Source organism: Leucopleurus acutus (assembly GCF_964270905.1).
Source record: "Leucopleurus acutus genome assembly, chromosome: 1".
In the NCBI taxonomy this organism is placed as follows: Eukaryota; Metazoa; Chordata; class Mammalia; order Artiodactyla; family Delphinidae; genus Leucopleurus; species Leucopleurus acutus.
Window position 1 is genome coordinate 30,233,310 of NC_139142.1, and position 20,621 is coordinate 30,253,930.

A 20,621-nucleotide genomic window follows, 5' to 3' on the forward strand; every position below is an offset into this window, starting at 1 on the left:
AGAGACAGAGAAATTAAATTTTCAACAGTGCTGCTGGCTTGGCAGGAGCTGGGAGGGGCGGGGAGCTCCTGGGCTTCCCTTTGGGAAAGTCGGGGAACCAAACTGCCCAAGCATCACAAGCAGGACCAGCTCATTTGAAGCCAATTTCTGACACATGCAGATGCAGTTAAGGAAAAGCTTGGTAAGTCACATTCAGCCCTCCAGGCTGAGAGAGCAGGGGTCAAATACAGCCCTTTGAGTTTTGGACAGCAATTGGCTACAAATGGGAGATTTGGGGGAATAAGAGTGTCATGGAACATGAAAGAAAAAAGTCTAACAGTTTGTCACGCTGCGTCTCTTTTTAACATTAAGTGTTCACTGTTTCTCAGCTACTGGTGCAAGATGTTTAAAATGGATGTTACCAGACATCTCTATCTGTAATGGTGACTTTATATACTCAGAGATGTAAATCCTGTGAATGGTCCAAGTTAGTGATTCTTTCCAGTTGCTGCTGCCACATGCTGAAAGGGAGCTCTGTCCTGAGTCAGACTTTCCATGGAGGGAACTTTCAGCATCGCATTGTAACCTAGCGCTCTTCATAACCTCCTACACTCTGACCCAGTTGGGGATGTTCTCCACGGTACACAAATGGCCCTGGACTCTCAGACCTACCTCCGTGGGGTGCAGTCATCATGTGGGGGGATAATGACAACTTTCACCGTGACAGATGTTCTCAGGAGATCGATCATCTGCTCGTGGCTCAGAGTGGCCACCGCCACCTTGCAGATCTCCACCAGCCGGCTGCCCTGCCTCAGCCCTGCCTGCCAGGCATAGCCGTAGGGCTCCACATCTGCCACGATGCCCTCGTAGTTGACGTGGAAGCCGAGCTGTCCCAGCCCATTCCTTCGCAGAGTCATCTCCACCGATTCACAGCCTTTTGACACGAACTAGACAAAGAAACAAAAGATACACAGTTTAATGAATGCAACGGGGTCTTCAGTGGTACGCATGGCAAGCAGGGTTATTTCTGAATACTCTAATGCCGGCTGAAGAGCAGCCTGGTTATTCTGCCCTCACTAATCTCCATTCATTAGGCCGAAAAGAACACACTTGTCTCAACGGCTTCTCAGAGACCTACAGGGAGCTGGCAGCAAAGAAAAACGGTATTCTGCTACTCATTTTGCCCTTAAGACAGACATTCAAAGCAGCAGATACCCGATCCAACAATTCTTTTCACCAACTAAAGCAGATTGGTTGGGCTACATCATCAGTCACAAGGCAATGGGATCAGGTCACATGCAAATGAGTTTCCAACAAAAAACGCCCAGTCAGTGTGTCTTCCCCCATTTGTTCTACTACTTTTCCTTCTGAAAAAAATGATGGGAAGCAAGTGTGACACAAACTCTGTGTTCCTTCGCATTGTTAAGGGAGTTTTCAGAGGAGCTAATAAAATAGAACAAGCTTCTGTAACTTAGCTCTAGCCTGTACTGAAAGCTTTATGAAAGGAACATGCATGTAGGTAAGTGGAAGGAAAACACTGACCTGAAGCCTTTTGACAATCTCTTTGATGTCCTCATTGTTAATGAAACTCTCCACTGACACACATTCTCCTCGCTCGTAGAAGATTTTGAGGCTGGTGTCGGTTGAGGTCCACCCTATCACATCTCTGCAGGAACAGTTGAAAACCACGCTCTTTGTTTCCTGTTCGATGAGGACGATGAACTCATTGGAGACCCCGAGGAGGCAGTCTATCTCCATAGCCTTGTTGTAGTCTTTGGCCCGGACAGCCCACACAATGGCCCCCATGCTACTGAGCTCAGCTCCTGGGTACGGCTTAGACTTTTCTTTCTTCTTGGAGGCCAGAGAGATGAACGGAAACTTGCCGGACGGGTCAATAGGGGTGTTGGTGACGTTCTTCTCTGCCAGGTCTTTCAGGTATTCTTGACGAGTCCGGGTTGCCATGGCCCGGAACTTCTCCGACTTATGAGCAGCGTTTTCTGCATTAATCACTTTGGCCAAAAGGAAGTCCCTGAACACATTTGACTTAGGGAAAGTGACCCCTTTGGGGATGGGAGGTCCAAAGGAAGGCACATCTCTGGACCTGGTGACGGCCACACTAAGAGACAAAGCAAAGATCAATGAGAAAGAGGCTTGTCAATACTTCTCAGACTCACAGCATGAGAATAAAATACACTTTCTCAAGGACAAAGACGCCCTTCAGAAGGACAATAGCTGTCATCGTCCCACGAGAAACAACACACACTTCTGCTTAACATGTGCGTACTTTGCATTCACTCATATTTAGGATTTATAGAACAAAATTTTTTCTAGGTCAAAATACCCAAAAAGCTTAAACTAAAAATTTAAATCAACCATAACTCCATGAAAAAAAAGATTTACTGTAATATTCTTCATAGTAGATAACATTTTAAATCCCTAGTGATTATTTCCAAAGGGGGGAGGGGGTTGGCTACTATAACCATATAACCTTTCAGAACAAGCACAGATTATGTAAGAACATAAATGTTATCCCCATTTTAGATATGATGCCCATAGCAGTCAGCTTATGATGAAAATATCCACAGATGCATGACATAAGAGAAATGGATTAAATTTAAAAGAAATTAAACAAATATTATTTGTTGTCCTGTGTGTCAGGCCTTAAGCAACCAGATCAAAGAGCATAATTTTAAAACAAAAATTGAAATCTGAGTAACAGAAAGAGATTATGATATTTTTTGGTAAGAGCAGCAGTGCTTTAAAATCATATTTTTAAACTTTGGTCCCAATTCTCTACTTTTGGTATGGGAGTCTGACTATTTGTGAGACTATGCTCCTTTTCCCATTCCTTTAAGCAAGACTGATTTAAGAAAGCCTGTTCCACATGGACATATATACACTACCAAACGTAAAATAGATAGCTAGTGGGAAGCAGCCGCATAGCACAGGGAGATCAGCTCGGTGCTTTGTGACCACTTAGAGGAGTGGGATAGGGAGGGTGGGAGGGAGGGAGATGCAAGAGGGAAGAGATATGGGGACATATGTATAACTGATCCACTTTGTTATAAAGCAGAAACTAACACATCATTGTAAAGCAATTACACTCCAATAAAGATGTTTTAAAAAAAAAAACAAAACAGAAAGCCTGTTCCAGTCATTTCCTCTGCATCTACACTGCTAAAATTGGGACTAAGAAAAGGATCATACAAGCATCTGTAAGAACCTATTATTTTTAATCTCAAAAGGAAAAAGACTAAGTTTTTCCTAAAACAATAATAACAACAACAACAGAAATTAAATGGAGATAGGTTGTGTTTTATATCATATTTCAAGATCTCCTTCCAGGACCTCAGCAAAGTTTGAGAGGGCTGCAAATGAAGATTCTAACAGATCAAACATCCCCTTTTCAAATTATCTAATTATTTAAAAGTGAGTCAATTATGCAACTGTACTAAGTATTAGCAGAGCAACACAAAATGTGTTTCTCCAGAACTCCCAGAATGGAAAGGACATAATCAGAGAGTGTGCATCTTCCAAATGAAACTGAAGAGCTCTGCTGCACTATTTTTTCTTTATTTCAAGGGTTTGCTTGAAGATATTCAGCTTTGCTTTTCAGAAAATGATTGTTGCTTGTGAAAATAGGATAAATAAATAAAAATCAGCAACCTCAGAAGACAAACTATATATTTTGTTAGAAAATGCCACGAGACGGCCTATTTCTGAAAATGGCTTTTCACAAATTCATTAAAAAAAAAAAAAAAAGAAGACTACGTAGTTCACTTCACGACAAAGAAAGGTGGCAAGCAACATCCCATTTTCTAACTGGAGATGAGAATTCACAGAAACCTCCACATGCGTGATAGCCTAATTACATCATTATTAGAAAGGCAATTTTTCTTGTCTAATGTGAATTGTCTGGCTTGAATGCTGACAGCTATATAATTTTAATTTGGTTATGTTATTTTTTTTCAAGTCAAGCAGATGACGCTAATATCCAGATTTGCTAGCTTTTCTAAAAGGAATCCCGTAAGGATCCAGAAATATTTAATATCTTTCATTTTTAAATTGGCAATATCTTCTCTTGCTAATTTCACATCATTATTCTTTCTCAAGAAACAGCTGTGATATTATTTTAAATAAGGAGAAGAAAATGCTTAGCAGAAGGTGTCGATATGAGGACCACCCATCCACTTGCCCCTTAAATTCACTGGTTATCTATAGACCTATTTATTAACTAATAGGACTTTAGAGAAACATATACTGAAAACCCACCAATAATTAGAAGCCTCTAGAATGAACTATGAGGGAAAAGACTGAACCCTTAACATATAATTATCAGTGATTCATCATGGTAGGGAGGTAAATGATAAAGACACTAAAATCAGTTTTGCATCATTAGAAATAGAATCCTCACAGAAGATGATGAGGAAGATGATACCCTAGAATGTCCTTTTCAAATAAAGGGTTTTGTTTTGGGTAAATTTAACTTTCAAGGTTTTCTACAAGGTTAAAAGCTCATTAATTTAGATGCCACCAATTCTGAACTCTTAATAAGGGCCTGTTTTAAGTTGAGAGAATATTTTTGCCTTCCTAAGAAGCCTTTCTAGAATTTCAGTGTGCTATATATAGATACTTGAGGTGTATTAATTATAAATGGTTTTTGCTTTTTTTTTTTTTTTTTGAGGTACGCAGGCCTCTCACTGTTGTGGTCTCTCCCGTTGCGGAGCACAGGCTCCGGATGCGCAGGCTCAGCGGCCATGGCTCACGGGCCCAGCCGCTCCGTGGCATGTGGGATCTTCCCAGACCGGGGCACGAACCCGCGTCCCCTGCATCGGCTGGCGGACTCTCAACCACTGCGCCACCAGGGAAGACCAGTTTTTGCTATTTTTAAAAGCAGATTCCAAAGGGCTTCTTGTCTACACTTATGTTCGCCTAGTATGCAATATTGTATCTCCTTAGAAATAACACATTCTTTAAAATTATAGCCATGCCTTATTTGCTCAGCATTGTCAAGGCCTAGTATGTTCTACTCAAGAGGGTTATCTAGATGACAGAACAGACAGAAGATCAGAGCACTGGGGGGTGGGGGACTTAGAAAAGTCAGGGTTCCTCAAACTCTGTCAATAAAATAAAATTCCACTGAAGAATATCTGTATTCATTTTAAAACAAAAATCTGTTCTGTTCCCCAAATCTCAGAGTACAACTGAGGGAGCAGGAAGGTGTTCTGTTTCACTCTCATTTGACACATCCCTGAACCTCCTTTTGAACAGCTGGTAGACATTCTTCACTGCTCCAGGAAACAGACTCAGAGAAGTAAAATGATTTGCTCAGAGCTTGTTAGAGAAAGCCAGGACTGGAATCTGAGCTTCTGGATGGCCAGCAGTGTGACAAGACCACACATTCCCTGAGTGTGGAATCTTCCACTCTTGAAGTGCTTGCAAAAGGGACCATCCGCAAGAGTCACATGGCCGAAGAGACCACCATTATAGGCTGTTTCTAATGAGCCTGGGCGTTTGTTGGCATCAAAGACCTTGGATGAAGTAGCAAGTTGATACATGGGAATGTTCCAGAGACATCTGAACAGAGGTCTCAATGAAAAAGAGTGAGAAGAATAAGACACTTGAACTTCTGAAGCACCATGGAAACAGCAATCAACAATGAAGTTTAAAAGGAAGGGAACTTAGCATCCAAAGAGTAGAGGGAAGTTTCCCCTTGAAGCTTAGATCAGACTGCCAGCTTGGGGAGCTTTCCAAGAAAGCAGACCTTGGCAAAGGACAGGAAAGATGAGTGGCAGAACAAATGTGTGCTCACTGTTCCCTCTTGGGGCCTCTCCGCTTCTAATAGTCTTCAATCACCAGCACTCACTGGGCACCGACTGACTATACGCCAGGACCAAGGATGAGACGTCACAGGCTCAGCCCTGCAGAAGCTCAAAGCCTGGTGGGGCTACCGCTCATGGTGTGAGTGCTCTCCTAGGGAGGTGTAGCGTGCTACTGGAAACACTTCGGAACGGCCGGCACTTTATCCAGTCCTGGGAGGTCAGGGGAGCACTCCCAGAGAAAAGAAGAGCAGGTGTTCATTGTTTGAAAGTGGCAGGGGTGTGTGAGAAGAGGCATTCTTGCCCAGAGAGCGGCATGTGCAGAGAGGAGGGGCTGTAAGTAGCTCTACGCTGAGGGGAGGACTGGGAGAGGCGCCAGTGGACGCCGAGGGACAAGGGAGGCCAGACCCGAAGGGCTCCAGGAAGGAGGCTATGCTGGGGAGTCTCAAAGTTGCCCCAAATGGGGCTTCCCTGGTGGCGCAGTGGTTGAGAGTCTGCCTGCCGATGCAGGGGACACGGGTTCGTGCCCCGGTCCGGGAAGATCCCACATGCCGCGGAGTGGCTGGGCCTGTAGGCCATGGTCACTGAGCCTGCGCGTCCGGAGCCTGTGCTCCGCAACGGAAGAGGCCACAACAGTGAGAGGCCTGCGTACCGCAAAAAAAAAAAAAAAAAAAAAAAAAAAAAAAAGTTGCCCTAAATGGTTTTAAGCACGAAGAGTGACATATTCAGAGTTTTGTGTTAGAAAAGTCAGCTACATGGGACAATAGGGATGCTGATTAATGATGGCTTGGAATAGACTTTCTGAAAGAAATTTCCACCTTCGTTATTTTTCTTCCTGGTTGAAGCTTGCATACTTATTTATTTTTATTCAAGAGGAGAAAAGAAGAAAAAGGCATGGTCATTTAATGTGCATACACAACACTCCCTGCCTAGACCAGATACTTTACTTATGGGATTTCAGGTAGGTGTCAAGCCACCTTCCATTGAACAGACAGAGAAATTTAAAATCTGATATGTTTAACGGTCTGGTCTGATTCCAGGTGCTTTTTATACTACCTCACACTAACTCCTTTCAACATTTATTACATCTTAACCACTGAACACAGAAGTCTTTCTGAGAGGAGTGACATATATATCTACCTTCTCAAACATAGTTACTGACCACAATTTAACATCTGTTTTTGAAGACAGTCTTTATAAAAACCACTTACTACTATACTAGTTTTGAAATGAACAATAATTCTTTAATTTCATCATAGAGTGAATCAAAGTTCTATCTTTCAATTGTTTAAGATGTCCTAAGATTTTTAAATAGTCTGTCTGAAATGAATCCAAATAAGGCCCATACATTACAATTAATTAATTTTATCTTAAATTTTTATATTCTGTTAATGCCCCTCCACTTCTCTTACTTCACTTCTCTTTTATTTCTTGCAATTTATTTGTTGAAGAAACTGGGCTATGTGTCACACAGTCCAGAGGCTGAATTTTGCTGAATACAAACATGTTCTCTGGTCTTTTGTATTTCCTGGCCTCTCTAGAGGTTAGCTTGGATTCACATTCAATTTTGGGAAGAGAGGATAAGACTAATTCCGAGATGCGGTTGTATTCTTCCATTATGAGACACGCATTTATCTCTTTTTATGATGTTTGCAGCCTTTGATGATCAATGCCTAGATCCATTAATTTATTACCTGTTTAAAAAAAATGGTGACAAAGTTTTTGCACCATGTTTTTACAAAGTGAGGCCCTCGGGGTGAGTGATGGATATTTGGTTGTTTGGTCCCAAACCAAGTGACCCCGACTGCTATGCTTATTGAATTTGTACCTTTAATGTGAATCGTTTTTCTACATCTCCCTTACTGGTAATCACTTATTGATGCTTTCAGTACATCCTTGCCACTAAACGGCTCATCTTTTTGATTTGTTGCTTCTAATCTGCTCTATCAACTGAAACCAGACGATTAAGCTCTTTGTAATGATACAAGTAAACTAATAGAGACCACAGGGTCCTCTTATCAGGTATGGGCATAATAAGCTTTTGTACATAGACGTAGTGATTCATTTCTGAGTTCTTGGCTATTGTCTACTCTTCAAGGTTAACTGGCCTCTGGCATTAACTTAAACTAGTCAGTTTTTCCCGTATAAACTTTCTAGTTCCGAGGGCGATACAACACACATTATTTCAGAGTCTCATTTCCATATCCACTATAGGGATTTTTGTCACTTTGTTCCCCCCTTGAATCCCAGAGCCTAGAATGGTGCCTAGTATATTCTGATAAGGACTGTAAAGAACTAGTGAAAAATAAATGAATGACAATAAAGCCTAAATTTGTGTTTCTGTATATACATTTCCTCGCACGGTGACGGTGAGTAAATTTTCCTAGAACTATTTATACAGTGTTATTGGCTGGCTGAGCATTCCAAGGGCTTCCACTGCCCACTCATCTCTCTGACAGCATAGCCTTCTTACTGTACTGTCCACTTTCCTTCCTGTGTCAACGTGTTCATCTATACCACTTTCCACCCCTGGACTCACAGAATTATTCTCATTTTGCCACTGAATTCCACCATCTGTGCTTCAAAACACACACCGAATCCCATTTTCTCAGTTAAATGTTCTTTATATCTTTAGCCTCTATTGACCCCACAATTCTCTACACAATTAGAGCAAGACATTCCTTTGAGGAAATAACTTTCTACACTTTGGGCACCAAGTAGACGTCAGTAAATAAAAGTGAGTGTTCACAGTGGAGAAAGTGGGAACAAGAGATTTTAAATGATGAAAAGGCTCTGAATTATTCTAACTACACCTCTTAGAGATAAATGAGATTTAAATATAATTTGTACAAATTAAATGCATCTCTAAGCTTTCCCACCAGAGTATCCCTAATGAAAGTGGCCTGTAAATTCACATCTCTAATAGTTTGGGGAGGGGCCAATGTATGAGAAAAGCCACAGGTATGAAAACTCTTTGAAGACCCACATTGTATCTTAAAATTGATACAAATTTTCCATTCTACTTCATAATACATTTATTTTCTCATGAAAATAAACATCCCTTCCCCCAAGCATTAAAGACTCCAAGAGAGGTACCCTAGTTATTCTGGGCCTTTAAACATCTCCTGGCATCACCACATACCCCAGGAAACAAACCTACTTGAGTTTAAGAAGGACTGAGAAAAATTCATGTACACAAAGTTTATAATAGGAAAAGATCACTACTTTAGTTCCAAAAATCACAGTGCACTGGGTCTTCAAGTAAGCTGGGCAACTAGGGAAGTTCCAGACTAGCCCATGTCTTGTGAGCAGGGGTGTCCAGTGTCCCCCTGCAAAGGTTCCCAGCATCACAAGGTGGGCTTAAGAAGATGGGCTCTCCAGGTAAGAGATTAAAAATAAGAAAGAGAGAGAGCAAAAATCATGAGTTTCAGGCTGGGAAGGAGGGTTTGAAAAGAATAAAACAGATATCACTTACTCATCCAGCCAAGTTAATTAAGAAGGTTCAGACACCTTTGCTCCTTATCAGTCTGTTTAGACTTGCACTGGCCATACTTCAGCGGCTACTGAGTACTGGAAATGTGGCTAGTATGACCAAAGAGTATTAAATCACATTAAATTTTAAAAACTGACACTCGATTCAGTTCTTCAAAAGTCTTTGAAGGAGAGGGAGACATACTTAAAAAGTATGTTTGCAATAAGCTATTATGAATCTACTTCTCCAATTGCAAATTGTATGAAATCTAAATACAGATTATTTCCAATGAAAATTGAGCATCCTGAGATGAGCTGTAAGTCAAAAATGCACTCCAGATTTCAAAGTCTTCGTCCAAAACTACGTCAGATATCTCAGTAATTTTTAAAATTAAAAAATTACGTGTTGAAACCATAATATTCGGATATATCAGGTAAATAAAATATACTATTGGGTCAAAAACATATTGTTAAAATTAATTTTACCTATTTCTTGTTCCTTTAAAAATATGGCTATTGGAAAATATAAAATTGATATGTGACTTGCATTATACTTCTATTGGACAGCACTTTATTTAGACAAACACCTTTAAAAGAAGAATCTCTTTTTAAAAGAAAGTACATAGCTTTCCACTCCCCAAACTTCCTAGTGACCACTGCAAAAAGGATTTAGTTTTCTATCTACAAAGTAGTATGAAATCCTTTGCCCGGATCCAGTACATAGAACACTTCAATTGCTTGGGGTATTTTCTAAATGCAAATAGTTATCCACCCCAATTACAGTCAAATGTTCTGCACTAATTCTTTCCTTCTACACCTAAATAAAGCAGCTTTTGGAGACCATATTCTTGAGAAAAAGCTTCAGATCTAGGTTTCCTTTGTTTGAGTTTCCACCCACTGAGTCTAGGAAGCTACAGAACTCCCTGGTCTGGGGTTTTCATATTGGCACCCGAGAAGTTCAGGAATAGCTAGTACGTCAGCAGCAGGGGCAGCAAAGACCCCTATTGCACATGGCATGGAGGAAGACAGCATGGCAGAGCCATTAAGAGACTGGGCTCTAAAATCAGACTTGATACATTCAAATCTAAACTCCACCCAGTACCAGCCGACCTCGTGTAAGTTACCTTACCCCCAAGTGCTTAAATTTCCTCATCTGAAAACAGGGATTAAAACAGCACCTACCTCAGAGGTTTTAAAAATTAAATGAGGGCTTCCCCGGTGGCACAGTGGTTAAGAATCCGCCTGCCAATGCAGGGGACACGGGTTCGAGCCCTGGTCCAGGAAGATCCCACATGCTGCGGAGCAACTAAGCCTGTGTGCTGTAACTACTGAGCCGGCGCTCTAGAGCCCAAGAGCCACGACTACTGAGCCCGCATGCCACAGCTACTGAAGCCCGCGTGCCTAGAGCCCATGCTCCACAACAAGAGAAGCCACCGCAATGAGAAGCCCGCGCACCGCAACGAAGAGTAGCCCCCACTCACTGCAACCAGAGAAAGCCCGCGTGCAGCAACAAAGACCCAACGCAGCCAAAAATAAATAAGTAAATAAAATAATTTAAAAAAAAATTAAATGAGGTAACACAAATAAGGTGCCTAGATCAGAGCTGGGCTTCTAATTAGAGCTCATCATACGTAGCTACTGTGGAATGGGCAAGGATGATGGCAGTCAGCAGGAGTCCAACGTAACCTTGACTTGTTTTGTTCCCTGAACTTGCTCGTTCTCCTATATTTAACCTGCATTACACCTAGGGATTAGACAGTTGTAGTTCTCACAATAAACCAATTATCAGTCTGCACTGGCCACTTTCTGTGTAGGTGGCTCTGTTAATTCAAAAACAAAAATCCAAAATTAACAAAGGCTTGTCTTCTAAATTTTAGGGATGGAAAGATACGATAATCTTTCATATTTTGAAAGGATAGATTCCTATTAGGACATCTTACTAATGCTAGAACATCCGCGCACATCTTCTTGGCACTACACTCGTGTCAACACAGCATCACGGGTTCGTACCCTCTTCAACACCAACCCCACCTCCAGGATTCTTGCAGAGGCCTCTGCAGGTAGATGCTTGAATTCTGATACTCATGAGACTAGGTCAACGAGGGACACTGAAACCATTCCACCAAATGCTTAACAAAGCATAGAAATACCCCTAAGATTGCAGTCAGAAATGTTAGAGGTAATCAAGTCAGCCCTAAGCAAGGGTTTGGGCTTTTAAAAAATAATAATAATAATTAAAAAAAAATTAAACTTCTCTTCCCTACTTATTATGATCATTCTTCTCTGCTTTTGGCATGGCAAAAGCAAAATATAATTAGCAGCATGAGTAATTAGCTGGTGTCCAGATGGCATGGATGAAGGATGCCACCTAAGAAGGAGGTGCAAATGGAAACGGCAGGTGTCTAACCAACACGTCTGGGGAATGTCAATGCCATCAGGTTACGTCATCCTGTGAATTCAGCCATCCGCAAGCATAGTTTAAAGACAGAAATAAATAGCAATAGACTTCCCACTGCAACTTCAGAAAGCAGAGCTGGAGGGGGCCTTCGATGTGACCGCGCACCAATGCCCATCCAGCCACCTCTGGAGCCAGTACCTGTAACAGACACTGTCAGTGCAGGGGTTGTGAACCCTGACAATGACGAAAACGTGCTGAAAGTGGGATCGGATGTTTTTTGGGCTGAATGGCTGTGCTCCAGGCTCTTGGAAAACAATTGTTACGATATCGTTTCCAATGTGCCGCTTCCGTAGGAGCTAAAAGAAAACATAAGCAAGAGACATAAATGACAACGCTCTGCTTGTAACTCCCCGATTCCCTTATGTAACTGTATTTAAAACATTCATTATTAATCAGTACATATTAGGGGAGGTAACCTACACAGTTATTGCCAATCTTTTAGCTGGTCTTATCATTCCCTCCAAGGAAGAATATGGAAATGAATATTCAGAAATTTGCATAAAATACACAGTCCATTCAAATAGATCTAACTAATCTCTAGCATATTACGCCAAGTCCCAGCATCTCCAAATCTTCAGTTTCCATAACAACAGTTCTGTTCCATTTTCATGTAAGAAACTTGCCATAGGGAATATTTTTTAAAGATGAGAACGGCTAAAGTAATTACAACGCAATTTATGTTCTGATTTAATTAGCTTCATTTAAAGAAATGTGGCTAAGGTGTTTTCTGATAATACTTTTTATGGCACAAGCTGGGAATACAGAAATTAATAATATTCCAAAACGTTCTAACAGTTTTAAAGCAGGTTAAATTTCAGGTTTAAATAGCTTCTTTAATTACAGTGAAAGCTGCTTAAGACCACCTTCTGTTTCACATTAAACGGTGTTTTGGAAAGGGGGCTTTCAAATTCAGGCACTCCAAATCATCCTAGCTCAGCGCCTCTCTAGAAAGGGGTTATTAGGGAGTTTAACTCAATCATGTGAAGAAAAACTGAACAAAATTTGTATTACTCATATTTATTACGTGGAGGCTCCTACCAGGAGGAAAACAACTAAACATGACATTTGTATAAACTATCTATTAGACATAAGCTTGTATTTATAAACCTTTAAAAAAAAACTCTCCAGTGACTTTACCTTACACAGATTACGTATCAGTAAAATCAGTGACTGAGTATTGGCTGCCAGCTGGGAGAAACAACAGCCTATTAGATTAGGGTTGAGAATTGGGAGTTAGAATGTTCAGGAAATGTACTTTTGACCTTAGGAATTTTAAAGCATCCCAAAAGATCTTCTAATGAGGCTGTGTACTTCATTTCTAAACATGCAGTATTATCAGATGTTACAAAAATAAAGGCTGCTCTGTATTGATTGCTATATAAAATATACCCATCATCAAAGATTATTAATCTCCTCAGAATCTTGAACCTATCAAGCTCAAATACAATCTATGTATATGTCATTCCTGCATAGATGCCATTGTCTTTTTGATACAATGTCATTCTTCCTTCAAAATATGGCCTGATATGTAATGTTACTGTCTTACTAAAGGACCCAAATAGAAATAAACCTATCCATCTCACATTATATATAATGAAAAAAAGGACAGTATTTATAAACCAATTTCTGCAAAAAGATTTTGAAAGACACGTTCTTTCTGGGTTTTCCAAGCATAACATAATCTATGTAGAAGAAATAAATTCTTTAGCTAGAGAATTTTAAATTTCTTAATATGTAGAATACAAATTATTCTTTCACTCTGATTCAGGACCATAATACTTTTGCCTTGATTGGACCCCAAATTAAATAATTTGGATGGATGTCCACTTAAATGCCAACTCACTCAGCTCAGCCCTTTGATTCATTTAGCTGGATATACAATTGAGTCTTGTTACTAAATTTTTTACCCCCATTCCCCCACATGTTACCTTTCTCTGCTGAGCAATCAGGTAGAATAAGCCTTCATCTCCCCTTTAAAGATCATTTGTTGATGTTCTTAAATTCTCTCTACTGTCTGGTCAGAGTGAGTTTAGTATATTTTTCTTAGCAGGGTATTTTCCTCTCAAAAGTCTAGAACTTGGAATTTGCATAAAACAAACTGTCAATAAACTCCAGATAGGGGAATTTATCTTAAAATAGGTTTATTTCAGATTTATAGCTGATTCACTGCTTTGCTTCCTACGTTTTGATTGCTTTGGTAATCGTAAGAGGCAAGATTTTGTTTCTGAGATGTGTGATGTAATCAAACCTAAAGTGACGATGTGTTCAGATTCGATCCATATTTTGTTAAATTCTGTGAAAGAGGATGTGATTCATTCTGCAGCTGGCCCTGTGTTCTGTTAGTACAACAGTTGACAATAACAAAATCTATGTCCGTTTTAAGGTCAGAAGTGATACTAGACTGCTGTGTTTATAACAGCTACTGAAAGGAGAGTCTGTGAGTTCTCTGGTTCTTTTAAGTTCCAGTTTGGTATCATTTGTTTTAAAACATTTTTTAAAAACAACTACCACCACATACTCTTTAAAACAGTACCATTTCCATCTTGCTCTGTAACCATCTGCCATTTCTTAGTTTTCGCATTTTATCATCTCACAGACTACATTTTAGTACTAGGCCTTGTGCTTTTAGATCTTTTTAAAAGAAACTCTGTGTATGAGGTACACAAATGCAATTGTTACTTATGTTGTCCCCTGAAGAACACATCAAGAAAAAACATTTTCCTGAGCCCCCATCGACATTCTGATTTTTCTCCAAGTTAGTGGAGGAAACCTCCTTTGAAATTTGAAATGAAACATCAGTACTTTCCTGCTTTGTACACTGGCCTCTTGAGATGAAATTTCACCCACTCATATGTGTTCTTTGCAACCCTGCAGAGTCATCTAATCACCATGATTTCAACTTGTTCTTTTCAGATTTCAGGAAAACCTCAATTCTCGTGGGTGAAAAGCAAATGATTAATTCACAAAGCCATCCAGCTGGCTGTTAACCCAGAATTTGTGTCTCTTCATTTGTTTTCAGCTCATTTGCTATTCCTTACTTCCACAAAGTACAAAGCTTCCTGCTGCTGTGACAGGTGCAACATTAAATTCTGGTTTAAGATTTTAGAAACTTGCCACTTAGGCTTCTGGGGGAAATGAAACAAGGGCAAAAAAACCCACAGATAACACAAGGATCTCTTACCTGCTGCTTGTTGTTAGGTGTGTATGGCAGCATGGTAGAAACATGGAACATGATCTCATAGTCTTTGTATGTTGTGTACAGAGAATGGGTTCCAGTGGAATCAGCTACAGTAAAAAAAAAAACAAAACAAAACATGAGACAACTGTAACAATAGGAAAAATAGTTCGTTTAAGAGATGGAGCTCAAAAAAAGAAAAAGGGAAATGGTTTAGGATGAAGACATCCTAAGAGAAGACACAGTATAGGAGTTCTTACCCATTTTTTGTACCCAATCCCACCCTTGGCAGTCTAGTGAAGCCTTTGGATTCCTTCTGAGAATATTTGTAAATGCATAACATAAAATACATAAGATTTCAACAGAAATCAACAGATTGAAAAATACCACTATCAAAACAATTTTAAAATGATATAATAGCATAAGATTTATATAATAAGTTTGAGCAGTTGGTCTAATAACTACTATAATTCTGACATAGTGAAGTGCATAAGCAGTATCTTGACATACTTCCAACAACAAATAATATAGTATGAAAATACCTATGCTTTCTACTGGTGACAGAATCACGGGTAGAGCTTATACTACTGTGGTGTGTTGCCTACATTCATAACTGAAGGAAATGCTAAATTTCAATTAGGGGTCAGTGAAGATAAATGTAAAATTACTTCCCATCCAGGTTCACAGACCCCTGAATTCCGTCCACAGACTTCAAGTTCAGAACATTTTTTTCCAATACTTCTGACTCAAGCAAGAGAACCGTTTTGTTCTTAACAAATAGACGGAAACTTAACAAGACTGTAACGCTGAATAACAAAGGTATTACAGCAATGTCCAACAATTTAAGACTGAGTGTGTTCTGTTCTCACCTTCCTTAAGGAGAAAAACAACCTCGACCCCCTTAATCATTAACAAATCAACGTGCTCATAAATACCTGGAAACCAAAGAGAATTATTAACTGTCCAATTGAAGGGGAATCTTTAGATTAGGCAGGCAGCAAAATGAACAGAAATGCATTCATTTTGGGTAAACTCAATCCTCCACCAACCATATTGCTAAGGAGCAAACACTTTACCGCATTTTAGAGAATGACGCTGCAAGACAGCCTCTGGCATGTGCCGAAAGGCAGTAGTTCTCAAACTGGAGTGTGCATGGAATCCGCTGGGAAGCCGCTTAAAAGGCAGCTTCCCATCCTCCACTCCCAGAAATACTGCTCCGTAGGTGTGGGGCTGGGCAGAAGAATCTATTTTAATAAACACCCCCAGGGGACTCTAATGCAGTAGGCTGCACTGCCCTTAGGCGCTGCTCCAAGAATAGACCATGAGGGAGGTTTGCAGAGACCTGTTAAGATGTTCTAGAGCCCTGAGTTTCAACCCTGGATCTTAATTTTGAAGAGGGCATAAAACACAAAGGGTTTTAAAAACAAGATAAATGTAGAATAAAGCAAAGACTACTTTTGAAAAACTGCAAAGATACGTACCAACACGTAAAGCCCCAAGAAAAATATCTTCTAAATGTTAATGACGATTACCACAAAAAAATACAACTGCAATAAATCATTGACCTACTTAAGACAGATCTTGAGTATGAAGAAGGTTTCTATTGTTAAGGACCCTTGCTATAAATACCTCTAGAACTGATTCGCACATTTTACAACTTTCAAGTCAATGTGTCAGCTGTGATGAGTACTTTCGTGTGTTTCAAGTCAATTTAAAGCAAAGTTAATGAACTAGAAAACAAATTACCATCCAGTGTTCATTTACTACATTTTGCTTTATATGTCTTTCTAATTCTAAAGGCATTACTACCAGGAAAGAAAAATGAAGACAACCCTGAAGATAATTTGTTTTCTATTTCTTGTCCTTTCTCTCTTTCTGACGCTTGCCTCATTTCATACAATGGATGCTGCATGACCAGTCTTCTTCTAGGGACCTCTGAAAACCTCAGCTTTGCTGATCATTTTAAACAGTCTGGAAACAGTTTCAAAAGTTTCAGGCATGAAACTAGGGCCAAAACAATGAAATTTTCTTTTCTGAGAAGAAAGGAATTCCAAAATCCTGAAATTACTGTACATAATAGAATTGCTAAACTTTACCAGAGAGAATGGAAACTGAATGTTTGTTATATTCTCTGAAGAATAAGGCATTTAATGTTGTTATTATTATAGTGACCTTGAGACCATGAAACACTTAACAGAATGAAAATCAGGAAGATGACCATTGGGAAAATGACAAAAATCTTTTTTTCTCTGGTTGAAAAGAGTATATACTGAGTGATTTCTAAGGGGAAAAATATGTTTATAGAAGAGGGATAAAAAGAAGATAATGCTCCTTCCTATTTGTATGGAGCTTTAAAAGTTAAAAAATAAATTTGGGCATCTTATAGGTCATCTTGATAATCATGTGATTTGCCTCCAAATTATACTACCAGCGAATGGTGTATATCCACTAATAAGGTCAGCCCTCTACGCTAAGTCATAGAAAATAAAATTTCTAATATTCAAACTAGATGATAAGAAGACACTGAATAATTGAGGAATGATGAGAATATTCTTGTCAGCTGCTTTGAAAAGGTGTCGATAAGTGATAATACCCTACATTAGGCACTCCTATTTGAAGATGGTATGAAGAGGTTAATAAGTTTGTAGAAGCAGTTTCAGATCCGGTCGATGTCATATTCATCCTTGACTTCTCTTGGCTCAACTCTTTTGCTTTAAGGGGAATAAAACTTGGATGATAAAGGTGGATGTGTAGGAATCTGAATCAGGAAAAAGTAATTCGATTTTTATGTAACCACTTCCTGGTCACTAACAGATACGTTCGACTTCAGAAAAGCTAGATAAAGGATCAAGCCTAAGCAATTTGATTTTGGGGAAGTTCCTAGTTTTAAATATTTATGAATACAAAGAGAAAAGCAATTTCATGACCTAATTGCACATAGACTAATAAAGTCAACAGAATGAAGAAAGCTTAAGCTCAGCTTATGAACGTCCTCACCACTACAGAACACATCAAAGGCAGAACAAAATCGCAGACAGGTTGCGGATCTGATTATTATCCATAGCTTGAAATCCTACAATAGTCAGCTGGCTGCTGAGGGCCATCCATTTAAGACCCCAGATCTCCCTTCTATGAAAGCTTGCCTCCGGGTCTGGGGATGCAGAGGTCAATGCTCAGAAGCACAGCCGGGGACAAGTATTAACATCTGGAACACTGGATGGCACACCTCTTGTAGTACTGTTCACGCCTCCTTGTAGTACTATTTCACACACGCAGTAACAAAGTATTTGGGGAAGTTGAGAATCCCACCTTCTCTGGCATCTACCATATTTACTCATGTTTTTTCAGTGTACCTTTAACCATGGTCAGGAGGTAGGTTACTTTACTTCACTGAGGAAGGGATCAAGGAGAGTTTGTAATACCACCCTTTGCCATGACAGGAGAATTCATACTGTGTCAGTTCAGGGAACGTGCAAGTATGCATGTGTATGTGCCCAGGACTGAAGGCTTCTTAAAATCACTAACTTGTGGTGAGAAAAGGATAAGCGATGATGTGGGACAGGTACTTAGGAATCAGTCACTACTATTTTCTACCTACTGAGCACTTGGCAAGATACCTGCAATTACCTGGATTCCCACCTGGAAGTAAGAAGACCTGAATTCCAATACCTCCAGCATCATTTACTAAATGACCACAAACAAGTCACTTCACTTCTCCACCCCTCGCCCCTCGATATTCTTCTCACTGTTCTGAGGATTGAAACAATGCATATGAAAGTACTAGCCCATAAAGATGCTCAAGAAATGTGTTGATCAGAACTTAGAATTCTGTGCAGTTGAGATAAGAAGTGTAGCTGCCTTAAATAGGGCCTTTTACATATTTTAATTTCTTTGCCAACTGCATCTCAGTAACACTCAAAGGAAAAACCTTACACTATAACACAGTTTAAAGTTTAGGAGATGAAAAAAGAAAACTTTTCTTCATTCATCAGTCTCTAGAACTCCAAACAGTCCTTTGCATGTGTGAAACATTTAAATAATGCTAGTTTTACTCCCTTCTTTATCAAGGGTTAAATATTCCAAATAAAGGATTTATTTTCTTTATGAAAAGTCTTCCATCTCCTCTAAGATCGTGAATCTCAACGATTTTTTTTTTTTTTTTTTTGCGATACGCAGGCCTCTTACTGTTGTGGCCTCTCCCGTTGCAGAGCACAGGCTCCAGACGCGCAGGCTCAGCAGCCATGGCTCACGGGCCCAGCCGCTCTGCGGCATGTGGGATCTTCCCAGACCGGGGCACGAACCCGTGTCCCCTGCATCGGCAGGCGGACTCTCAACCACTGCGCCACCAGGGAAGCCCTCAACGATCTTTATAATACTGCTGAAAAATGGGGGAAGCAACAAGCATTCACTAATATTGTGGCAAATCAAAGAAGGCAGAGCTTTGAAGGAATGCTTTTCAAAGGGTTTCTAAGTCTCTTACGTGCTGACTTGACAAACATGCTTCATTCGGGAAATAATTTCCCCAATAATAATCCATACACACAGCTTAAAATGAGGGTGGTCTCCAGCTTTCAAATAATAAACTGCTTGGTGGGAAGCTTATTTTCGTATTTACTGTAGTGTGAGGGGATGGTAATTATCTAGAGGTTATGCCATCCAAATAATGAAACCAAAAAAGGAGAAAAAAATTTACTCCTGAAAGTTTCTTCATTGCAGAACTGTTCCAACCCCTGACACACCTGTAGCTTGTTTGCTAGAAGTCCTTATTTCTGAGATGGAAACTGGACTTTGTATGGAACACTGGGAAAAAGAAGAAATGGTTTGACAGTTCCATCAATCCTTCCTTTCCTGAGCCTCTTCCTCCTTTACCAAAGTACTAAAATCTGAATATAATTATAATACATGACAAGTGGAGCTGTCTCATGAGACGGCTTGAGTATTTTTAGCTCAAGGGCTCGAGAGAGGGGAAGATACAGCCACAAGGCAGAGCTCTGCGGGCTTCACTGTACCTAATCCTACATTTACGCTTTCTCTAAACACGTCATTAACCGTAACACTAGGACCTGTTCTCCCTCCTTAATGCTTACTAGCTGCCTAACCTTGGGCACGTTAGTTGATCTAAAGAAGCCAATTCTGTAAAATGGGGATAACTGGCATCTAGCAGAGTTTGTGGGGATTAAATGAGATGACACGTAACAAGTGTCTAAGACTTCTACTTCTGGCCATAACAGCACTTGGTAGAGGACCTGCTCTCCCGTTGTAAATAAATAGAAAAATAGACAAAATACCTGAAACCACCTTTTTTCAGACATTTTACAATAGGCAGCAATGGATAGTGTTCCCTGAGAAAAAAGTATCAAAGAAGGTGAGCCCTGTGATCCCCACCCAGCTTTCTACCTGGAAGTACTTCCCAAACAACGGCACAGAGCAGGGATCTGAAGAGGGGAGCCAGAACATGCTGGAGGTCTGGAAGGTTGAGGCGGCTGATACTTGCTGGGCAGAATACCAAAGAAGAGGAAACCAAACGGTGAAAGAGACTTGGAAATCTACACAGGGGTTCCCTTGAGTCTTGGGCTGAATATTAAGCTGCACAAGCACAGAGTGAGGTTCCAAAAGCCAGGGAAAGAAAAAACATTCAGGTAAGGTACATCATGGTGACTACAGTTAATAACACCGTATTTCGTAAATGAAAGTTGCTGAGAGAGTAGATCTTAAAGGT

At 40.1% G+C, this 20,621-nt stretch overlaps 1 protein-coding gene across 1 annotated transcript in view; it reads right to left on the bottom strand.

Annotated features, from left to right (window-relative positions):
- The window catches only part of SIPA1L1 (signal induced proliferation associated 1 like 1), a 377,254-nt gene that overhangs the window by 81,333 nt on the left and 275,300 nt on the right, over window positions 1-20,621 (bottom strand). The window contains exons 10-13 of the mRNA XM_082844854.1: window positions 14,909-15,012; window positions 11,866-12,023; window positions 1,522-2,095; window positions 652-926 (exon numbers count right to left, since the gene is read on the bottom strand). Coding sequence (XP_082700980.1) covers window positions 652-926; window positions 1,522-2,095; window positions 11,866-12,023; window positions 14,909-15,012 — 1,111 coding nt within the window. The remainder of the gene's footprint in view (window positions 1-651; window positions 927-1,521; window positions 2,096-11,865; window positions 12,024-14,908; window positions 15,013-20,621) is intronic.